At 37.6% G+C, this 19,820-nt stretch overlaps 1 protein-coding gene across 1 annotated transcript; it reads left to right on the top strand.

Annotated features, from left to right (window-relative positions):
- Positions 1–2,642: 2,642 nt before the first annotated feature.
- LOC122729253 (acylglycerol kinase, mitochondrial-like) lies at positions 2,643–4,131 on the top strand. The gene has a single exon (XM_043968009.1). The coding sequence runs from the start codon at positions 2,713–2,715 to the stop codon at positions 3,970–3,972; it is 1,260 nt and encodes a 419-aa protein (XP_043823944.1). The 5' UTR covers positions 2,643–2,712; the 3' UTR covers positions 3,973–4,131.
- The last annotated feature ends 15,689 nt before the right edge of the window (positions 4,132–19,820 follow it).

Raw genomic sequence — 19,820 nt, 5'->3', positions numbered from 1 at the left:
AGCCTCTTCTACATTGAAGGAAGGCTAGATGTGGTAGATGCTGAGGAAACAAAAACAAAAATTCAACCACCATTGTTCCCTCCAGGACTGTGCTTTCTATCAAAGGACAGTGGAATGGAAGAATTAATGGGCATTTATTAAATATTATGTTTCACACTGGGGATACAAATACAAAGAGGTAGTAACTGACTTCAAGGAGCATACAGTCTAATAGCAAGGGGAACCTAGATAGATGATATATAGATGAGAGAGAGAAAGATGGAACGATATGGAGACAGAGAGAGAGAGAGAGAGAGAGAGAGAGAGAGAGAGAGAGAGAGAGAGTGAAGGGATGGTTAGGGGAGTTTATTTGGGTCTGGGAAGTCACAGGAGGGTGTGGAGCTCTGTGGCATGCACACCAAGTGACATACACTTTCGAAAAGTAACATTAGTGTTGATTTGATTAAAGATTCCTGAGCAAGAAGAAAGCAAGGCATTGTGGGAGGAGGTGGTAGTGGTTATGAGTGTAATGACAGTAGGAAGTTATGTTTGTGGAGCACAAATGGGTGTCTGGGACAGCCAAAACATGGTGAACTCTCACTAATCAGACAACAAGATGTCAGGAAAGGAGCTACAAATCTAAGGGGGGAGGGGGAAGAAGAGAAACGTACAGTAGCAGCCGTGCTCTAATTTATTAAGCTATTTGGAATTTAATAGCATTAACAGAAAGGTAAATAAATGCTGGCTTCTGTTTAAAGAACTAAGGAAACCAACAAGAAGAATTTTTTTGAAAATGTTTTCTAGCAAACTAAGATTCATTCACCAATGTTTGGGATGCTGTGGTCTTGGGATTAGAACATCTGTCTGAAACATCTTGCCCACTACTCTAATTATTGAAATCTTTTTCCTTCTTCAGGGAACTATCACTTTACCTGTGAGTCTTTCCCTAATTCTCCCATACTTATACACACACTAAAAGAAATCTTTCTGTCCTGAAATGTCTGTTTGACCTCTTCCACATACTTAATAATATTCTATCCTGTATTATAGTGTTTAACATCCAGAGGTGTACTAGCAAATATTTAATAACTGGCTCTCCCTCCAGAAAAAAAAAATGAACAAATTATTCATTTTAAAATTTGATCTGGGGGCAGCTAGATGGCGCAGTGGATAGAGCACCGGCCCTGGAGTCAGGAGTACCTGAGTTCAAATCCGGCCTCAGACACTTAACACTTAACTAGCTGTGTGACCCTGGGCAAGTCACTTAACCCCAATTGCCTCACTAAAAAAAAAAACCAAAAAAACAAAAATTGATCTGCTTTATTAACATTTTCTCTGTCTCTTAAATCTAGACAATCAGCAGAATCAAGCCCTAATTTGTAGTATTTGCCAATTTCCACCATGTAAATGATGATGCTGAAAATTTAACAATCTGCTCCTGAGCCAATGGAGCTGGAGATGCTGATCCATCTCTTCACTATCTAATAAATGGTCAGCTCTTTGAGAACAGATTATTTCACTTTTCATCTTTGTCCCCACCCCCACCCCCGTGTATAGCATAGAACTTCAAGTGCTATGAGTCCTTAAGCGTTTGTCACTAATTCTAATGTTCAGGAGAAATCTCTGAAAGTATCCCTGAAAGAACTGTAGCTTCTGGTCCAGAATTGTCTTACAAAACGCTGCTTGAAGACAGAAACACACACATCCTGTATCCAGAAGCTGATAATACAACCACATCTGCCAACTGTGGGTGATTTCCTTGCTCCTATTAAAAGTCTATCATTTAATCATTCAATCAAATAATGGAATTTCATTGTTAGAGGTGGCTTCCAAGCAACCTTTGGGTTTGGTGGCCTCAAAGCTAAAACAGGGCCCCAGAAACCCACCTAAGCCAACATTTATGGTTAAGTTCATAGATCTTCATTCTCTATGTCACATAACAAGAGACATGGACAACATTATTGGAAACTTTGATAGCTCCATGAAACACTAACATTTGTGGGCAAGATTTACACTCACTCTGGAATCAGAAGACGTGTCTCTGAAACCTGATTCAGCTAGTTGCTCTGAGATGACCCTGAGTCAATCTTTACATTTCCTCATCTGGAAAATGAGGGGATTGGACCAGATGATTTTTAAGTTCTCTTCCAGCTCTAAATATCCTTTGTCCTGTAGGGCCTGGCTTTGTGCTTCCTGAAAATTAGTTTCTTGGGCTTTTAAAGAATAATTGTTAATATGGTTAAGTATGAGGAAGTTGCAAATGCCCTCCTTTTTTTTTTTTCCACAGGCATAAACACTGTGAATTTTATCACATCTGTCTTTTACTCCACATTCAGATGACAAGGACAGTAAAACTGTCTAATTAAATACTGTGTTATCTAGTTTAGAACATTTGATCAAGGATTCTTATTTCCACAGTTAATTTCCATGGTTTATGGTGGAATATAAATGGGCCTATATTACAAACTCTCAAATATAGAATGTTGAGTTGGTTGGTTTTGTTTTAAACAGCACAGAACCATTGAAAAATGAGGGCTTTTTTTTTTTTTTTTACCAATATGGTACAGTTTTATCTCTGTTAAAAAGAAATCAACAGGGAAGAGCTTAAGCGGGCACACCCGAAGGGTGGCCCAGGTCGGAGAGCGTGGAGCTCGGGGTGCAGATCGAGGCCGGTAGAGGCACTGCTGGGCGGCGGATCAGGCGGTTCTGGTGGACTAGCTGAAGCCAGAGAAGATGACTCAACTTGTCAAAACCTTTCGGAACCACTGGAAGAAAACTACATTTGGTGCCTGCCTGCTGACCTGGGGAGGACATTGGCTATATGGGAAACACTGTGACAACCTACTAAGGAGAGCAGCCTGTCAAGAAGCCCAGATATTTGGAAATCAACTCATTCCTTCCAATGCACAAGTGAAGAAGGCAACTGTCTTTCTCAACCCTGCAGCTTGCAAAGGAAAAGCCAGAAATCTTTTTGAAAAGAATGCTGCCCCAATTTTACACTTATCTGGTATGGATGTGACTGTAGTCAAGACAGATTATGAAGGACAAGTCAAGAAGCTGCTAGAATTAATGGAAAACACAGACATGATCATTGTCGCAGGCAGAGATGGAACCCTGCAGGAGGTTGTTACTGGACTTCTTCGAAGAGTAGATGAGGTTACCTTCAGTAAGATTCCCATCGGATTTATCCCATTGGGACAGACCTGCAGTTTGAGCCATACACTCTTCCCTGAAAGTGGAAACAAAGTCCAGCACATTACAGATGCCATGCTGGCCATTGTGAAAGGAGAAACTATTCCACTTGATGTGCTGCAGATCAAGGGAGAAAAGGAACAGCCTGTGTTTGCATTATCTGGCCTCAGATGGGGATCCTACAGAGATGCAGAAGTCAAAGTTAGCAAGTATTGGCATCTTGGACCATTAAAAACCAAAGCTGCTCACTTTTTTAGTACTCTTAAGGAGTGGCCTCAGATACATCAGGCTTCCATCTCGTACATGGGACCCACTGAGAGGCCGCCCAGTGAACCAGAAGAGAAGCCTCCCAGGCCTGCTTTATACAAGAGGATATTCCAAAGACTTGCCTCATACTGGACACGTTCGCAGGATGCCAACTCTCAGAAGGTAGAGCCAGAGGTCTGGAAAGAAGTGCAGCTGTCCACCCTTGAATTATCCATCACAACACGGAACAGTCAACCTGACCTGATGGGCACAGAAGATTTCATGAACATTGAACCAGATACTGTCAGTAAAAGTGACTTTATAAGTATAGGAAGTCAGAAGATGAGAGACCCTCACGTGTGTCCTGAAGGCTCTGAGTCCCTCCAAGCCAGCCGGTGTACGTTGCTTCTTCCTGAGGGAGCAGGTGGGTCCTTCAGCATTGACATCAAGGAGTATGAAGCCATGCGTGTGGAGGTGACGCTGCTGCCCAAGAAACTCCAGTTCTTCTGTGACCCACGACAGAGGGAGAAGATGCTCCAGGTGCCTGTGCAGTGACCATGGACAAGAGGACAGAAGTCAGCTCTTCTCGAGGAGAGGTGGGGGGGCCCTGGATGGAGATCAGACTGTGCTCTGCTACTGCACCTGGGGCAAGAGGTGGGACCACACTCTGAATAGCAGCAGCCTGTTAACGTGGGGGCTTTTTCCTGTGAAAAGTGCCCCCTGTCACGTGGAGTATCCCAGAATGTTGTTCACCACCTGTCATGTAGCCAGCTTCTATTAAAGTATGCTTCAGTTTTTGTCTCAAAAAAAAAAAAGAAATCAACAAAACAAAACCCACTGATATTGATAAAGTCTTCTTTGTACCATGCTTTAAAAGTAGGTGATTATTAAAATAGTTTTAAACACATTTAAAGTAAAATATACTAGAAATAATAAGATAAACTTTTGAATTAGAAAATTCTTTTGACACAACAATTACTTTCAAGAGGAAAGAAATTAAAATTTGATTTGCTGAGAAATTTCATTAATGTCCTAGCTACATAATATCTTATAGCTACATATAGCAAGTTGGATTATTTTTTAGAATTTTAAAAATAAAGTACCAAAAAATGTTAGATGACAAAATGAAATAAAGAGCAGGGTAGTGGAAAGAACCCTGGACTTGGAATTAAAACTGAAGTCAGGATTTACCACTTATTAGCTGTGTGGTCTTCAATAAGTCACTTAGTTTTTCTGTGCTGTAGTTCCATCATCTATTAGAAATAAAAAGAGAAAAGAAAGAAGGAAGGAAGAAGAAGAAGAAGATAATGATGACAAAGGAGAAGGAGGAAGAGGAGGAGAAGGAGAAGAAGAAAAAGCAGAAGCAGCAGCAGAAGAAGCAGCAGAAGAAACAGAAGAAGCAGAAGCAGAAGAAGCAAAAGAAGCAGAAGCAGAAGCAAAAGCAGCAGCAGCAGCAGCAAAAGAAGAAGAAGCAGAAGTAGAAGAAGCAGAAGAAGCAGAAGCAGAAGCAGCAGCAGCAGCAGCAGCAAAAGAAGAAGAAGAAGAAGAAGAAGAAGAAGAAGAAGAAGAAGAAGAAGAAGAAGAAGAAGAAGAAGAAGAAGAAGAAGAAGAAAAGGACGGACGGAAGGAAGGAAGGAAGATCCACTATGTACCTTATAGAGTTGTTGAAGTACTCGAGTAGTTTTTTAAACTAGAACATATGATATAAATAGATATAATTCTGAGCTGTGTTGTTATAATAAGGTTCATAATATTCCATGTATAACACATGCAGTTTTAACTGCATTCTACATGCTATTGTATCAGTCTGAGTCACTGTTATAGAAGCCTTGATAAAATGTGATAGAAAGTAACAGTGTTGTAGTAGCCTGTCAGAGATGCTGGGTAATTCTTTTTACGGATCAATGCTATTTTCATCTATCTGTTGCTTGAGTCCATATCACAGTATTATAGCATTTATTGTTTAATCTGCAAATTCAACTAATATAATAATATTAGCAGTACCATGAAAGAAGAAGTGGAGGTGCTTTATATCTATATATATGCATATGTATGTATGTATGTATAGAAAGCATGCATATATATACGTGTGTAAACACACATACATTTTCACATATGTGTAAATTGTGTGTGTTGATATTAGGGAATGTTTTGTATTAAATAGTTTATTTCGAATGAAAGTATGCCAGATATGAATAAGTAAATAAATCTTTATGCTCACTTATCTTATGAATTTATATGTAAATAATTTGCATTTGTTATAGAGCCATGCTAAAGCAATAGCTCTAACAAAATTGAAACTAGCTTCAATATCTGTAATCTCATGTTCTTTGTAGCTATTTCATATTTTTTTCTGAAATGTATTTTCCCAAAGTTATCTCTGTCTATTTCAGGTCACCTTCAAGATGCTGTAATACTATTTGATATTTTTCTATAGCATTATTTCAAAAGGATTATTTGAGTCAATTCAACAAATATTTAATAAGCCTATTATGTGGAAGGCACATTACACTGAAAGCTGATGACCACAGAAAAAGAGAATGAACTAATATCCACAGAAAGAGAATAGGGGCAAATTCATTGTTTACACTTACATCTCTTTACACTTCTATTGCCATGGCTCATTTTCTGTTACTCTCTTCTGCCTTGATTAGAGCTTTTAGTCCATGAATGTGGCTTTTGCTGAGCCTAACTTCCTGCCATCAATTTCAAAACAAGAAACTCAAATGCATTTTTAACTTTTTTTCTTTTCTTTTTTAGTGAGGCAATTGGGGTTAAGTGACTTGCCCAGGGTCACACAGCTAGTAAGTGTCAAGTGTCTGAGGCCAGATTTGAACTCAGGTCCTCTTGAATCCAGGACCAGTGCTTTATCTACTGTGCCACCTAGCTGCCCCCTTCTTGTATAATTCCAAATTAATATTCCAAAGAGTTGAATCAATTCCCAACTTTCCCAACAGTGTATTGTAGGCTTGTTTGACCTTCAACATTAATTGTCCCTATATTTTGCCATCTTTGCTAATTTTCAAGATATGCTGTGAAACTTCTAGGTAATTTTCATTTCCCTTTGTCTTACTTTTTGTGATTTGAGGTATGTTTTCATATGACCATCCCTTACTTAAAATTCTTCTTTGCAAACAGTTTGTTAGACATCCCCCAAAAGAGAAAAAGACCTATTTGTACGCACATATTTTAACAGCTCTTTTTGTGGTGGCTAAGAATTGGAAATTAAAGGAATACCCATCAATTGGGGAATGACTAAACAAGCTGTGGTATATGATGGTGATGGAATATTATTGTGCTATAAGAAATGACAAGCAGGATAATTTCAGAAAGGCCTATAAAAAAAAATAAATAAAAAGGGGCGGCTAGATGGCGCAGTGGTTAAAGCACCGGCCCTGGATTCAGGAGTACCTGAGTTCAAATCCGACTTCAGACACTTGACACTTACTAGCTGTGTGACTGTGGGCAAGTCACTTAACCCCCATTGCCTAAAAAAATAAAAAAAATAAAAAAAAAAGAAAGGCCTAGAAAGACTTGTATGAACTGATATATAGTGAAGTGAGCAGAACCAAGAGGACATTGTGCACAGAGACAGCAATATTGTTTGATGAATAACTGTGAAAGACTTAACTATTCTCAACAATAGAATTATCCAAAGAAAGAACTGATATTGATGGAACGCAAACCGAAGCATGCTATTTTTCATTTTCCTTGATTTTTTGTTTTATTCAAGTTTTCTTATACAAAATGGTAATGTTTTACATAATTGTACATGTATAACCTATATCTGATTGCTTGCCACATCAGGAAAGGGAGGAGGGGAGGGTGGGATAGTGGGATAAAAATTGGAGCCCAAAACTATAAGTAAAAATGTTTATTACTTTAAAATTAGAAGAAAACAGTTTGTTCGTTGTGTCATTTATTTTATTTATAATCTCATAATCTAGAACAATAACTGGCACATAGTAGGTGCTTGTTCCTTGGTTGATTCATTGATTCACATCCATTAGTTCTCTGTTGGGAAATCATATACATATACATATACATATACATATATGTAGATACAAACATATACATATACACAATACACATACACGTGCATACATATATACATACAAACATATATAATATGGTTAAAATATAGTGCAAGGTATTATGTATAGGTGTCAATTCCCTGTATTTCTTAGTTATCACATCAATTTTATGCAAATATTTTATCTCCTAAGTTATCTTTTCTCTTCATTAATTTTATTCTTTCAAAATATTTTCCATTTTATTTAATCAAAATTTTATATTCTGTACTTTATCATCTCATTTAACCTCCATTTGGTTAAAGATTTTCCTTCTAGCCAAAGTTATGAAGGGTGCTTCTTCTTGTTCTCTTTTCATTTTTTAAAATAAAATAACCTTCTATAGTTAGATTGCATATTCATTTGGAATGTTATTGTATTTGGTATAAGATATTGGTATAAACATGATATATGCCAAACTGCTTTCCTAGCAGTTCATGTCAAAAAGGGAGTCTAATTATTTATGATCTTAAGTTTATAAAATATTTGGGTTTCTTTATTTAATCTATTTCAGTTCCTATTCAATACAAAATAGTTTTGACAATTTCTACTTTATAATATAGCTTGAAGTCTGATAATACTATATCCCTCCCATTCATACATTTTCTCATTATTTTTACTAAAATTCCAGAATTTTTTTCCTTCCAAGTAAATTTTGCGTATTCCTTAGGTCAAGGTTCTTTACCTTTTCTGTATCATGAACCTTTTTGTAATCTGATGAAGCCAACAGATCCCTGCTCAGAACATTTTAAAATACATAAAATAAAAGACATGAGATTTTAAAAGAGCCTAATGTTATTGAAATACCATTATGAAAATGTTTTTAAAATAAGTTCATGGACCTCAGGGTAAGAACCCATGCCCTCAGAAAATTGATTGGCAGAGCATTAAATCTATAAGTTAACTTGAGGAGCATTGTTATATTTTTATAATGATACGTAGCCAGCCTAATTTTATTTATGTCTATATTCTCATTAGAATTCTTAGAGAGGTATACATGTAAAAAATAGATTTTAACCTTCATTAAAAGTGTCACTCTCTTTCTCCATGAAACTATAAAAGCAATATTACCTTCTCTTACACCCATCTGGAATTTGTGCTGAATCATACAGGCTATTGGTGGGGTGAGAGAAATTCATTGGTGTTGAAAAAGGTGGGGAATGGAGAGAGAAATTCTGGCTAAAAATAGGAAAAGCCTAATAAGAATCTACAGAACTCAGAATGAAAGCTAGAAAGTAGGCCTTGGGTTTGTAGGGGTGAAGATCAGGTTCATTAAACAAAAATGGAAACTAGAAAGCAAAGAGATGTTACTTAAAAATAGCTTATGGGGGCAGCTAGGTGGTACAGTGGATAAAGCACCAGCCCTGGATTCAGGAGGACCTGAGTTCAAATCTGGCCTCAGACACATGACACTTACTAGCTATGTGACGCTGGGCAAATCACTTAACCCTCATTGCCACCCCCCCAAAAAGATTTTTTTAATGGCTTATGAGAAGAGAAGAAGTTTGGGGACATCTGGAGAACAGCATTCACTAAAGTACTTCAACAGATCTATGATCTCATCAAAATGGCTATTCCTTCCATGGATACAGATCCCAAAGATTCATGCCTTCTCATCCCATATGGTTCCTGCCCCATTTTCTCATGGATCCTTCATAGAGCATCCCATTCATCCATTCCAACACACACACATACACACACACACACACACACACACACACTCTATGCTAAGAGACTAATAGAACTCTCTGGCTACCCATTTCTTGTCCTTCATTCTCACTACAAGACCAGGACATCTTCTTTTATAATTATATATTTCCTTAAATTCATTGCTTATACCATATCTTACCTGATTGGAAATGTGTTGCAGCCTACTGGTTCTCACCGATTAAAAATACCATAACCATATTGGCAGACATGCTAGAAAGAATAAATGATTATTTCAGTACTGCCATGCAGAATACTAAGAGAATAATATGAAGGACAAAAGTACATTATGGTTATCTAGTCATCATGCCATGTTGCTGCACTCAGTTTCTGCCCTGGGACTCTGAACTCCTTAGTGGTGAGAGATCACCAATCTAAGTATCCCCAGGTCTACTACAGTATACTTCAGCCATCATCTTCAGGTAATGCTGCCCTATATACATCCCTCAGTCCCTTCCACCACCTGCTCTCAGAATAGTAATCTACTCAAGTATAACACGCCTAAGAAGGACATGTGAATCAAATATCCTTTGACTCCATTCACCACCTCTGGGACTCACCCAGGCCAAATCATTTCTCCTGGGCAACCTCTCCCCCATAATGCCTCATCTTTGGTTATATGTAAACTCCTTGAGCTGCTTTTATGGGGGTGGGGACAATAAAATAGACAAACCATTTGTCTATTTGATTTTTTAAAAAGGAGAAAACCAATTTATCAATATTAAAAATGAAAGGAATGAACACCACCAATGAAGAGGTAATTAAAGTAAATATTAGGAGCTATTTTGCCCAATTATTTGACAACCTAAGTGAAATGGACAAATATTTGCAAAAATACAAATTGCCCAGATTAACAGGAGAGAAAACAAAATACTTAAATATCCCTATTTTAGAAAAATAAATTAAATAAGTCATCAGAGGTGCTCCCTAAGAAAAAACTCCCAGGACCAGATGGATTTACAGGTGAATTACACCAAACATTTAATGAAATTAATTCCAATACTACATAAACTATTTGGGAAAAATAGGCAAAGAAGGAATATTTTCAAATTCCCTTTACAATGCAAATATGGTGCTGGTACCCAAAAGAGAAACATCAAAAACAGAGAGAACTATAGACCAATTTCCTTAATGAATATTGATGAAAATGTATTAAATAAAATACTAGAAAGGAGATTACAGTAATATATCACAAAGATCAGGCACTATAACTGGGTAGGATTTATACCAGGAATGCAGGGCTTGTTCAATATTAGGATCTCAGCATAATTGGCCATATTAATAACGAAACCAACAGAAATCATATGATTATCTCAATGAATACAGAAAAACCTTTTGACCTAGTATAACATCCATTCCTATATAAAAAAACACACACTAGAGAGCATAAAGATAAATTGAGCTTTTCTTAAAATTATATGTAGTATCTATCTAAAACCACCAGCAAGCATTATCTGTAATGGGAATAAACTAGAAGCCTTCCCAGTAAAATCAGGGGTGAATCGAGGATACCTACTATCACCACTATTATTAAATATTGTACTAGAAATGTTAGTTGTTGCAATAAGACAAGAAAAAAGTTGAAGGAATAGAAATGGTAACAAGGAAACAAAATTATCACTCTTTGCAGATGATATGATGGTATACTTAACTTGAAAACTAGTTGAAATAATTAACAACTTTAGCAAAGTTACAAGATATAAAATAAATCCACATAAGCCATCAGCATTTCTATATATTACCAAAAAGTCTAATAGTAAGAGATAGAAAGAAAAATTACATTTGAAATAACTGCAAACAATATAAACTATTTGGGAAGCTACCTGCCAAGACAAATCAAGGAACTATATGAATACTTTTACAAAACACTTTTCATCCAAATAAAGTCAGATTTAAACAATTGGAAAAAATATTAATTGCTCATTGATATGCCAAGCTAACATAATAAAAATGATAATTGTACCTAAATTGATTTACTTGTTCAATGCCATACCAATCAAATTTTCAAAAAATATTTTATAGTGTTAGAAAAAATAATCACAAAATTCATCAGGAAGAACAAAAGATCAAGAGAATTAATGGGGGGGTGGGGTGGGGAATGTGAAGAAAGGTGGCCTATCTGTACCAGTTCTCAAACTGTATTATAAAGTGGTAATCATCAAAGCGATCTGGTACTGGCTTAGAAATAGAGTAGTGGATCAATAGATTAGATTAGGTACATAATACATAGTAGTAAATGATCATAGTAATCTAATGTTTGACAAACTCAGAGATCCAAGGTGGGACAAAGCTATTTGACAAAAACTGCTGGGAAAACTGAAAAGCAATTTGGCAGAAACTAGATATAAATCAATATCTTACACTGTATCTCACTGAAGATAAGGACAAAATAGGTATGTGATTTAGACATAAAAGGTGATACCATAAGTAAGTTAGGGGAACATGAAATAGTTTACTTGTCAGGTCTATAGATAAGGGAAGAATCCATGACCAAACAAAAGATAGATAGCATTACATGATGTAAAATGAATGATTTTGGTTATATTAATGAAAAAGGTTTTGCATAAACAAAACCAATGCAGCCAAGATTAGAAGGAACACAGATAGCTGAGAAAAAATTTTACATCAAGTTTCTCTGATAAAAGGCTTCATGTCTCAAATATATAGGAAACTAAGTCAAATTTATAAAAATGACTCATTCCCCAATTGAGAAATAGTCAAATGATATGAATAGGCAGTTTTGGAATGAAGAAATCAAAGTCATGCGAAAAAATGCTCTAAATCGCTCTTCATTAGAAAAATGCAAATTTAAAAAACTCTGAGGTATCACCTCACACGTAACAGATTGGCTAATATGAGAGAAAAAGAAAATAACAAATGTTTAAGGGGATGTGGGAAAATCGAGACATGAATTCACTGTTAGTGAAGTTGTGAACTAATCCAACTATTCTTGAGAGCAATTTGGAACTATGCCCAAAGGGCTATATAATCATGCATACCTTTTGACCTATCAATATACCAATACTAGATCTTTATCCCAAACAACTTTTAGGGGGCAGCTAGGTGGCTCAGTAGATAAAGCACCAGCCCTGGATTCAGGAGGACCTGAGTTCAAATCCAGCCTCGACACTTGACACTTACTAGCTGTGTGACCCTGGGAAAGTCACTTAACCCTCATTGCCCTGCAAAAAAAAAAGAAATTTTTAAAAAGGAAAAGGACCTATATGTATAAAATGTACATAGCAGCTCTTTTTGTGGTGTAAAGATTTGGAAATTGAGTGGATGCCAGTCAACTGGGGAATGGCTGAAAAAGTTGTAATATATGATTGTAATGAAATGCTATTGTGCTATAAGAAATGGCAAGCAGGATACTTTGAAAAAATCTGGAAAGACTTACATAAACTGATGCAGAATAAAGTGAACAGAACCAGAACATTATACATAGTAATAGCAACACTGTGACTTAGCTATTCTCAGAAATTCAATGATCCAAGACAATGCCAAAGGATTCATGATGAAAAATACTTTCCACTTCATTTTTTGGTAACCATTTCAGATAAATATTGGGTTAAGCTGAAAATGAGAGGTCCTACTAACTCCATTCATGCTACACAGAAGTCTGTGGTTAATTGCAATTGCCTAAAAAGGCTTTGTATAGTTACTTTCCTTAATTTGACAAGATGTCAACTGCCTGGGCCCAAAATTGAACATGATATCCAATAGAAGAAGGATTTTCTTTTCCAAGGACTTAAAATGTATTGTGGCCTCACCTTGTCCTGGATACTCTTGGAGGACATTTCCCCACCAATGCCAACTTTATTTGTTTTTGGTTTTGTTTTTGGTTTGCAGGACAGTGAGGGTTAAGTGACTTTCCCAAGGTCACATAGCTATTAAGTGTCAAGTGTCTGAGGCCAGATTTGAACTCAGGACCTCCTGAATCCAGGGCTAGTGCTTTATCCACTGCACCACCTAGCTGCCCCCCAATGCCAACTTTAAAGAGGAATCAAAATAATGAAATTTGCTGCCTCATGATCCCTGGCTTCCCACACAAAGTATGGGACTCAACTATTTGATTATAGAACTGTACAGACAGTGTTTTACTATTTAACACAGCTATTGAAACTGTTTCAGCAGTAAAAAAAAAAATGCGCTTCCTCTTCAGGATGCAAATTTTGGAAACTGATCCTTTAACTTGTCTTAAAAGGGGCAGCTTTGAAGCAAGAGAAAAGGAGGTGGAGGTGGCAACCTTATCTTCATCAGTACCAATATAGAGATGTACCAAGTATATGCCTAAAATGGGAATAAGGAGGCGAGGTGTGGCTATCATTTTACATTCTATCTTTGTTATCTGCTCTGTGAACTAAATCCAAATGTGTGTACTTATAAATTAACTTCCTTGCATATATATACTAAGATGTTACAGCTGCAGACACTTTATGACACATAAGAGGGGAATTTTCTGGTACCTAAATATGTTCTCTATGTAAATTTTATACTTCTCCCTAATCTTCTCATTGATTGTAAGCTTTGCAAGTAACTTGGAATTTGACAACTCAAATGTGTACTTCATTGAAATAACATGTAAGCATTTCATAAATGAGTCCCAAATATTCATGAGATATTTCCAGGGGTGATATTTATGAGACTATTAACAATAACTCATTGCTTTAGCAATTCCTCTCATAAGTTGACAATTAAGCAGGGGTTATTTATATCACTTCCCTAGAGACAGTAATAATTTTGGTTTGGAAAACATTTGCATTTAAGATATATCACAAAACTAGCATCATATTGATGATTTTTATAAAAACTATGCCATACTTTTATAGCATCTATGATTAGATGTTGTTCTATTAAAGAGCCATATAATGGAAACCTGTTATTAGTTTTGTTTTTGTCATGATTACTTAATATGTTTGAAATATTGTGCTTTAAAGAGACAAGCATAATACGTGTAAGAATTATTTTTTCTATAGACACATATGCTGTAATGGAAAAAAACACTGGGATTCAAGCTTTGACTCTGCCACTCACTAGACATGTAACCCCATCCAAGTCACTTCATCTCACTGAAGGTTTGTTTCAGCTTCCTCAGCTATAAATCTGGGATAATAATACTTAATATTTCAACTTTAATCTCATTGTGAGACAATTGCTTGATGAACTGGAATGTCCTTTAGAAATGAGAATTATTATCATTATCATTGACATTGTTATTGATAGTAAAATATATAGTCAGACTGGGAAGGAAAGGGGTCTAGAATCAAACCTAGTTTTGGAATTCTCTGTTGTATATGAAACCTTGAGACCTGTCTCACTCCCCCTATCCCCTCATTATAGATGAGACTAATTGTAGAAAGATTAGAATTAACATATATATATATATATATGTGTGTGTGTGTGTGTATATCTATATATATCTACATCTATCTATCTATCTATCTATCTATCTATCTATCTATCTATCTATATATGTGTGTGTGTGTATCTATCAGACACAGACTTCTCTGTGCTACAAACCTAGTGAGAATCTTCCCAGCTGCCCTAGCATCAGTAATTAATTAAAAGCTCTGCACCCATACTGTTTCCTGCCTTCTTCAAGGTGGGAGCTATAGCACAGTAGATAGAATGCTGGGCCTGGAGTCAGGAAGACATAAGTTCAAATTAGCTTCAGATTTGGTATTCATACTTCATCAGGATCCCCCATTGCCTTTATCCCTCTGATTGGAGGAGGATGGAGGATGAGGGAAAACAAATCTTCCATTTACCCTGTATATATATTATAGGTATGTAGTTTTTTTCATGTTTTCTCCCTCATCAGCTCCTTGAAAGCAAGGGATGTTTTGCCTTTCCTTGCATCCCCAGAGCTTAGCATAGTGCCAATCACATAGTTGGCACTTAATAAATGCTTGTTGACTGACTGAATGATTGATTGCTTTCTATCAGTTGATTTGAAATGATGGCCAATAATTTGTTTCTGTTCTTCAGAAGCTCTTGGCCAATCCACTCAAGATGACCCCAATAACTCATCTGCACCCATCCACACACCCATGCTCCCCCAGTACCTTTAGTGAACAATGGGACACATTTGTAAGAGCAATGACTGAACATAGAATATTAGCATGACTAACACTGTCAGCCGTTAGGCTAAAAAACAACAACAAAACTAAACTTCTATTGTCATCAAAATCTAGCAAAGGATAAATGACTTCTCAATGCAGAAGAAACAAAAGGAATTTTAAAGCTTTCAGAAAGCAGCATCACATTTTAAGACCCTATTTCCAGTGCTACAGTAAATCATTCCCGTAAGATCTTAGAGTTCTTCTCAGGGCTAAGTGCTTCTGTAATTCCAGAATGATGACAAGATTATACATTAGCTATCTAGGCAACTGCGCCAACACAAGATGTTACCACTTTCCCCAACAAACAAAAGGTTACAGAAGTGGCAGCATGGCATCGAGGGAAAACACTAAACTTGGAGGAAGGAGACCCAGATTGGCATCCCACCTTCAATCATTTTGGCTATGTGGCTCCATGGACCAGTCACTTAATCCCTCTCTGCCTCAGTTTCCTTATCCATTAAATGGGCACAAAAATACTCATACTAGCTACTTGTGAGACTTGTCATTAGGAAGCAGCTGATGGCTCAGTGGATAGACCTCTGGTGAGTTCAAATCTTACCTCAGACCTTTACTAGCTATATAACCCTGGGCAAGTCACTTAACCTCACTTTCCTCAACTGTAAAATGAGGATAATAATAGCACCTACTTTGCAGGGTTGTTGTGAAGATCAAATGAGATAATATATTTTTTAAAAGGGCTTTGCACAGTTCCTGGCATGTATTAGGCACTATCTAAATGCTTATCCCTTATTTCCCTTTGTTATGAAAAATGCTTTGTAAGCTTCATAGTATAGATTTGAACTGCTCACTGCAGTAGAGATGTAGTGTGACATAATGGAAAGAGAGCCAGTATTGGAGTCAGGAAGATCTGGGTTAGAATGCTGCTTCTGACCAGGTGCCAGCTTTATGGCTTTGGGCAATCACAACCTCTCATAACCCCAGACAATGCTAAGTTGCTGACTGATTGAATGATTGATTGCTTTCTATCATTTGATTTGAAATGATGGCCAATAATTTGCTCTAAGTTCCAGAATGGCTGAGTGAGTTATATTACAGGAATGACATGAATATGAAGGAATACTATTGTGCTATAATGATGAGGACAGTTTCAGGGAAGCCTGACAAGGTTTCTATGAACTGATACAGAGTAAAATGAGCAGAACCAGAACAATTTATACAATAACAATAATACTGTGGGGCAGCTAGGTGGTGCAGTGGATAGAGGGCCAACCCTGGAGTCAGGATGACCTAAGTTAAAATCTGGCCTCAGACACTTATTAGCTGTGTGACCTTGGACAAGTCACTTAATCCTGAATACCTCTAAACTCACTCCCCCCCCCAAAAAAAAAACCTGAATAATATTGTAAAGGCAACCTTGAAAGACTTAGGGACTCTAATTGATGCAATGACCAACTACAATTCCAGGGGACTCGTAATAAAACCTACCGCTCTTGACAATGAGGTGATAGACTGAGACAGCAGATTGAGACATCATTTATTTTAGACATGGCCAATTGTCCAGATCAAAGCAATTGGTTTCGCTTGACTATACATGTTTGTAACAGGAGTTGTTTTTCTTTCTTTCTCAATGGATAGGTTGGAGAGAATTATGTGGTATTTCCATTGACTGAAAAAATATATATAATTTTAAAAGGAGTATCATTACCCCCCCCCCAATTAAAAGACTATAAGTTTTAGAGCAAATTCTGTTCTGCATTGATGGAAGGACTTTCCTCACCAGGAATTCCATACATCACTGAGAACTTAGGTCCATCGCAAAACAAAACATTATATGCTTTATCTATGGCTAACCCTACTTCAGTGTAGTATGTAAAGGACTGAACTTGGAATCAAAAAGATTTGAGTTCAACTCCTACCTCAAATATTTACTAGCTATGTGATCCTGAGCAAGTAATGTATTCTCTCTCTAAGCCTCAGTTTCCTAATCTGTACAACATGGCTAATAATGGCACAGGGTTATTGTGAAGATCAAATAAGATAGTGTATGTAAAGCACTTTGCAAATTTTGTGATTAAAAAAGTACACAAATGCTAGCTTTTATTCTTGTTAATATTCTATATAAACTTTGTAAAATGACATGAATAACAATAGCTAACATTTATGTAGTGTTTCCAATGTGCCAGGTACTATGCTAAGCGCTTTTACAAATATCTCATTCGATCACTAATAGTTAGCAGTTCAGTATCTAATCTTCTTTTTCTATTTATGTATTGAAATGTACTTTTGGTGATATTCATGATAAAAAAAGTTTACAAGTTCAAATGGAAGTTTTAAATATTTACTCCCATACACACACACACACACACACATACATATATATATATACATCTACACATACATCTACATCTACACATACATCTACATCTACATCTACATCTACATCTACATCTACATCTACATCTACATCTACATCTACATCTACATCTACATCTACATCTACATCTACATCTACATCTACACATACATCTACATCTACATCTACATCTACATCTACATCTACATCTACATCTACATCTATATATTTACCCAGCCTGTCCTATGTCCTAGGGGCAGCCAGGTGGTACAATGGATAGAGCACCCAGCCTAGAGTCAAGGAAGACTCATCTTCCTGTATTCAAATCTGGTCTCAGACACTTACTAGTTGTGAGCCCCTGGGTAAATCACAAGTCACACAACTGAAATGACTCAACAACTATGTCCAAGGTACTGTGTTGGTCTCTGATTCAGGTTTCCATGATCTCTCCCCTGGATTGCTGCAACAACTTCCTGAATCATTCCCTGTGGGTCCCTCTGCTCTGATATCTGCCCCCATCTCGGAGACCTCTGTCCTTTAGTCTCTCCTATATAGAGGGGCCAGAGTAATTTTCTTAAAGTACAACTGTGATCATGTTATCTCTGTCACTCTTGTGTCAGAGGCTCTTACATGACATAAAGGGTTCTGAGACACTTTGGGAGAATTTCTCATCCCAGTGACTACTCACAGTCACCACCCAGAAAATCCAGGAATCTCCCTAGAGGATCCCTTGCCCCTGACAAGGACTCAGTTTGCAAAATTTGAATGAGAAAACTTTGATTTCAGCATACATTTAGTGCCTGGCACATAGCAAACACTAAATAAATACTTGTTTCCTGCCTTCCTTTCTGGAATTTGTTTATAGGTGGAAGAAAACAATTTCACTACAGAACCTATGGAAAATAACACCTGCTGATGAGCACGTGTCCTCCCATAGGCATGCTCAGCTTCAGGCACCCCTAGCCCTGGGCTAGGTTAGAGATTCCATTTGGTGGCTCCTCTCACAACTGCTCAGAGGGTGTCTCGTCCTGCAGTTCTGGGCAGCCTCCAGCAGGTGTTGATGGGGTTACTCTCCTTGGCCACCTTTCTGTGCCTTAGGCATTTCAAGCCCCCTGAACCAACAGAAAAACTTCTGCTGTGCTGGTTCTGATACAGGCATTACATAGAAAAATCGTCCCATGGTTCCCAGCCTGGACAGGAGAGTTCCCACCGGTTACAACTTGAATCCAGGGCTACACAAGAGCCCTATCCTCAAGTGGCTCCTTTCTAATATGGTTCTTGCCAATCTCTGGTCTCCCTGAAGTTCATCCAGGGACTGAGAGCTCAGCACCCCTCTCAGCTCCCATCACAGAGGAGTGTCTGTCATGGTCCCTAGCCTAAGACATGGTGACTCTAGACCTGACGTCCTCTCTCCCTCTGGCATTTGAGATACAGGTTCTCCTTACACTCCAATGAACACTCCCCAAGAAGCTTCAAAAAGGTCCCCAGTTGTCTCTAGGAGCCCTATGTGTTCTGTTGGCAGCAATTGGGATGCTGGTGCTTAGATGCTGGTGGAGGAGCCACCCTCACCTGCCCATTACCTCATGCTGGGAGGTGGATGGGCAAAGGCTGGAGAAAGGCAGTCTACACTCTGGTCAGAAGCCTTCAAAGGCATTGAGCACCCCCAAAAAAATCAGAGTGAGATTATTTTTGTCCTCTGTGCTTGGCATCAACTTCTCACTATAGGATGTTCTCCCACTCTATGCCTTTGTTGTTATTGTTGTTCAGTCATTTTAGTCACATCCAGCTGTTCTTTGACTGTTTGGGGTTTTCTTGTTAAAGATACTGGACTGGTTTGCCATTTCCTTCTCCAGCGCATTTGACAGGTGAGGAAACTGAAGCAAAGGGAGCTATGTGACTTGCCCTAGGGTCACACAGCTAGTAAGTATCTAAGGCAGATTTAAACTCATGTCTTCCTGACTCCAGGCCTGGTGCTCTATCTACTGTATCACCTAGAACCCCATTCTATGGTTTTATCCATTACCCCCCCCAGTCACCCCCAGAAGTCTAAACAACCAAACTGAATTACTTACATTTCCCTTTAATGTGCTTTCCTATCTCCTTGACTTGGGCTTTTCCTCCCTTTGGCTTAAAATTTCTTTCTTCCCCATTTCCACCTGTTGACACCTTTTCCACCCCATTTCCACCTGT

The sequence above is a fragment of the Dromiciops gliroides genome, chromosome 5, assembly GCF_019393635.1.
Source record: "Dromiciops gliroides isolate mDroGli1 chromosome 5, mDroGli1.pri, whole genome shotgun sequence".
Classification (NCBI taxonomy): Eukaryota; Metazoa; Chordata; class Mammalia; order Microbiotheria; family Microbiotheriidae; genus Dromiciops; species Dromiciops gliroides.
Note: the sequence above shows the minus strand (reverse complement) of the source record. Positions and strands in the feature narration are given on the sequence as shown.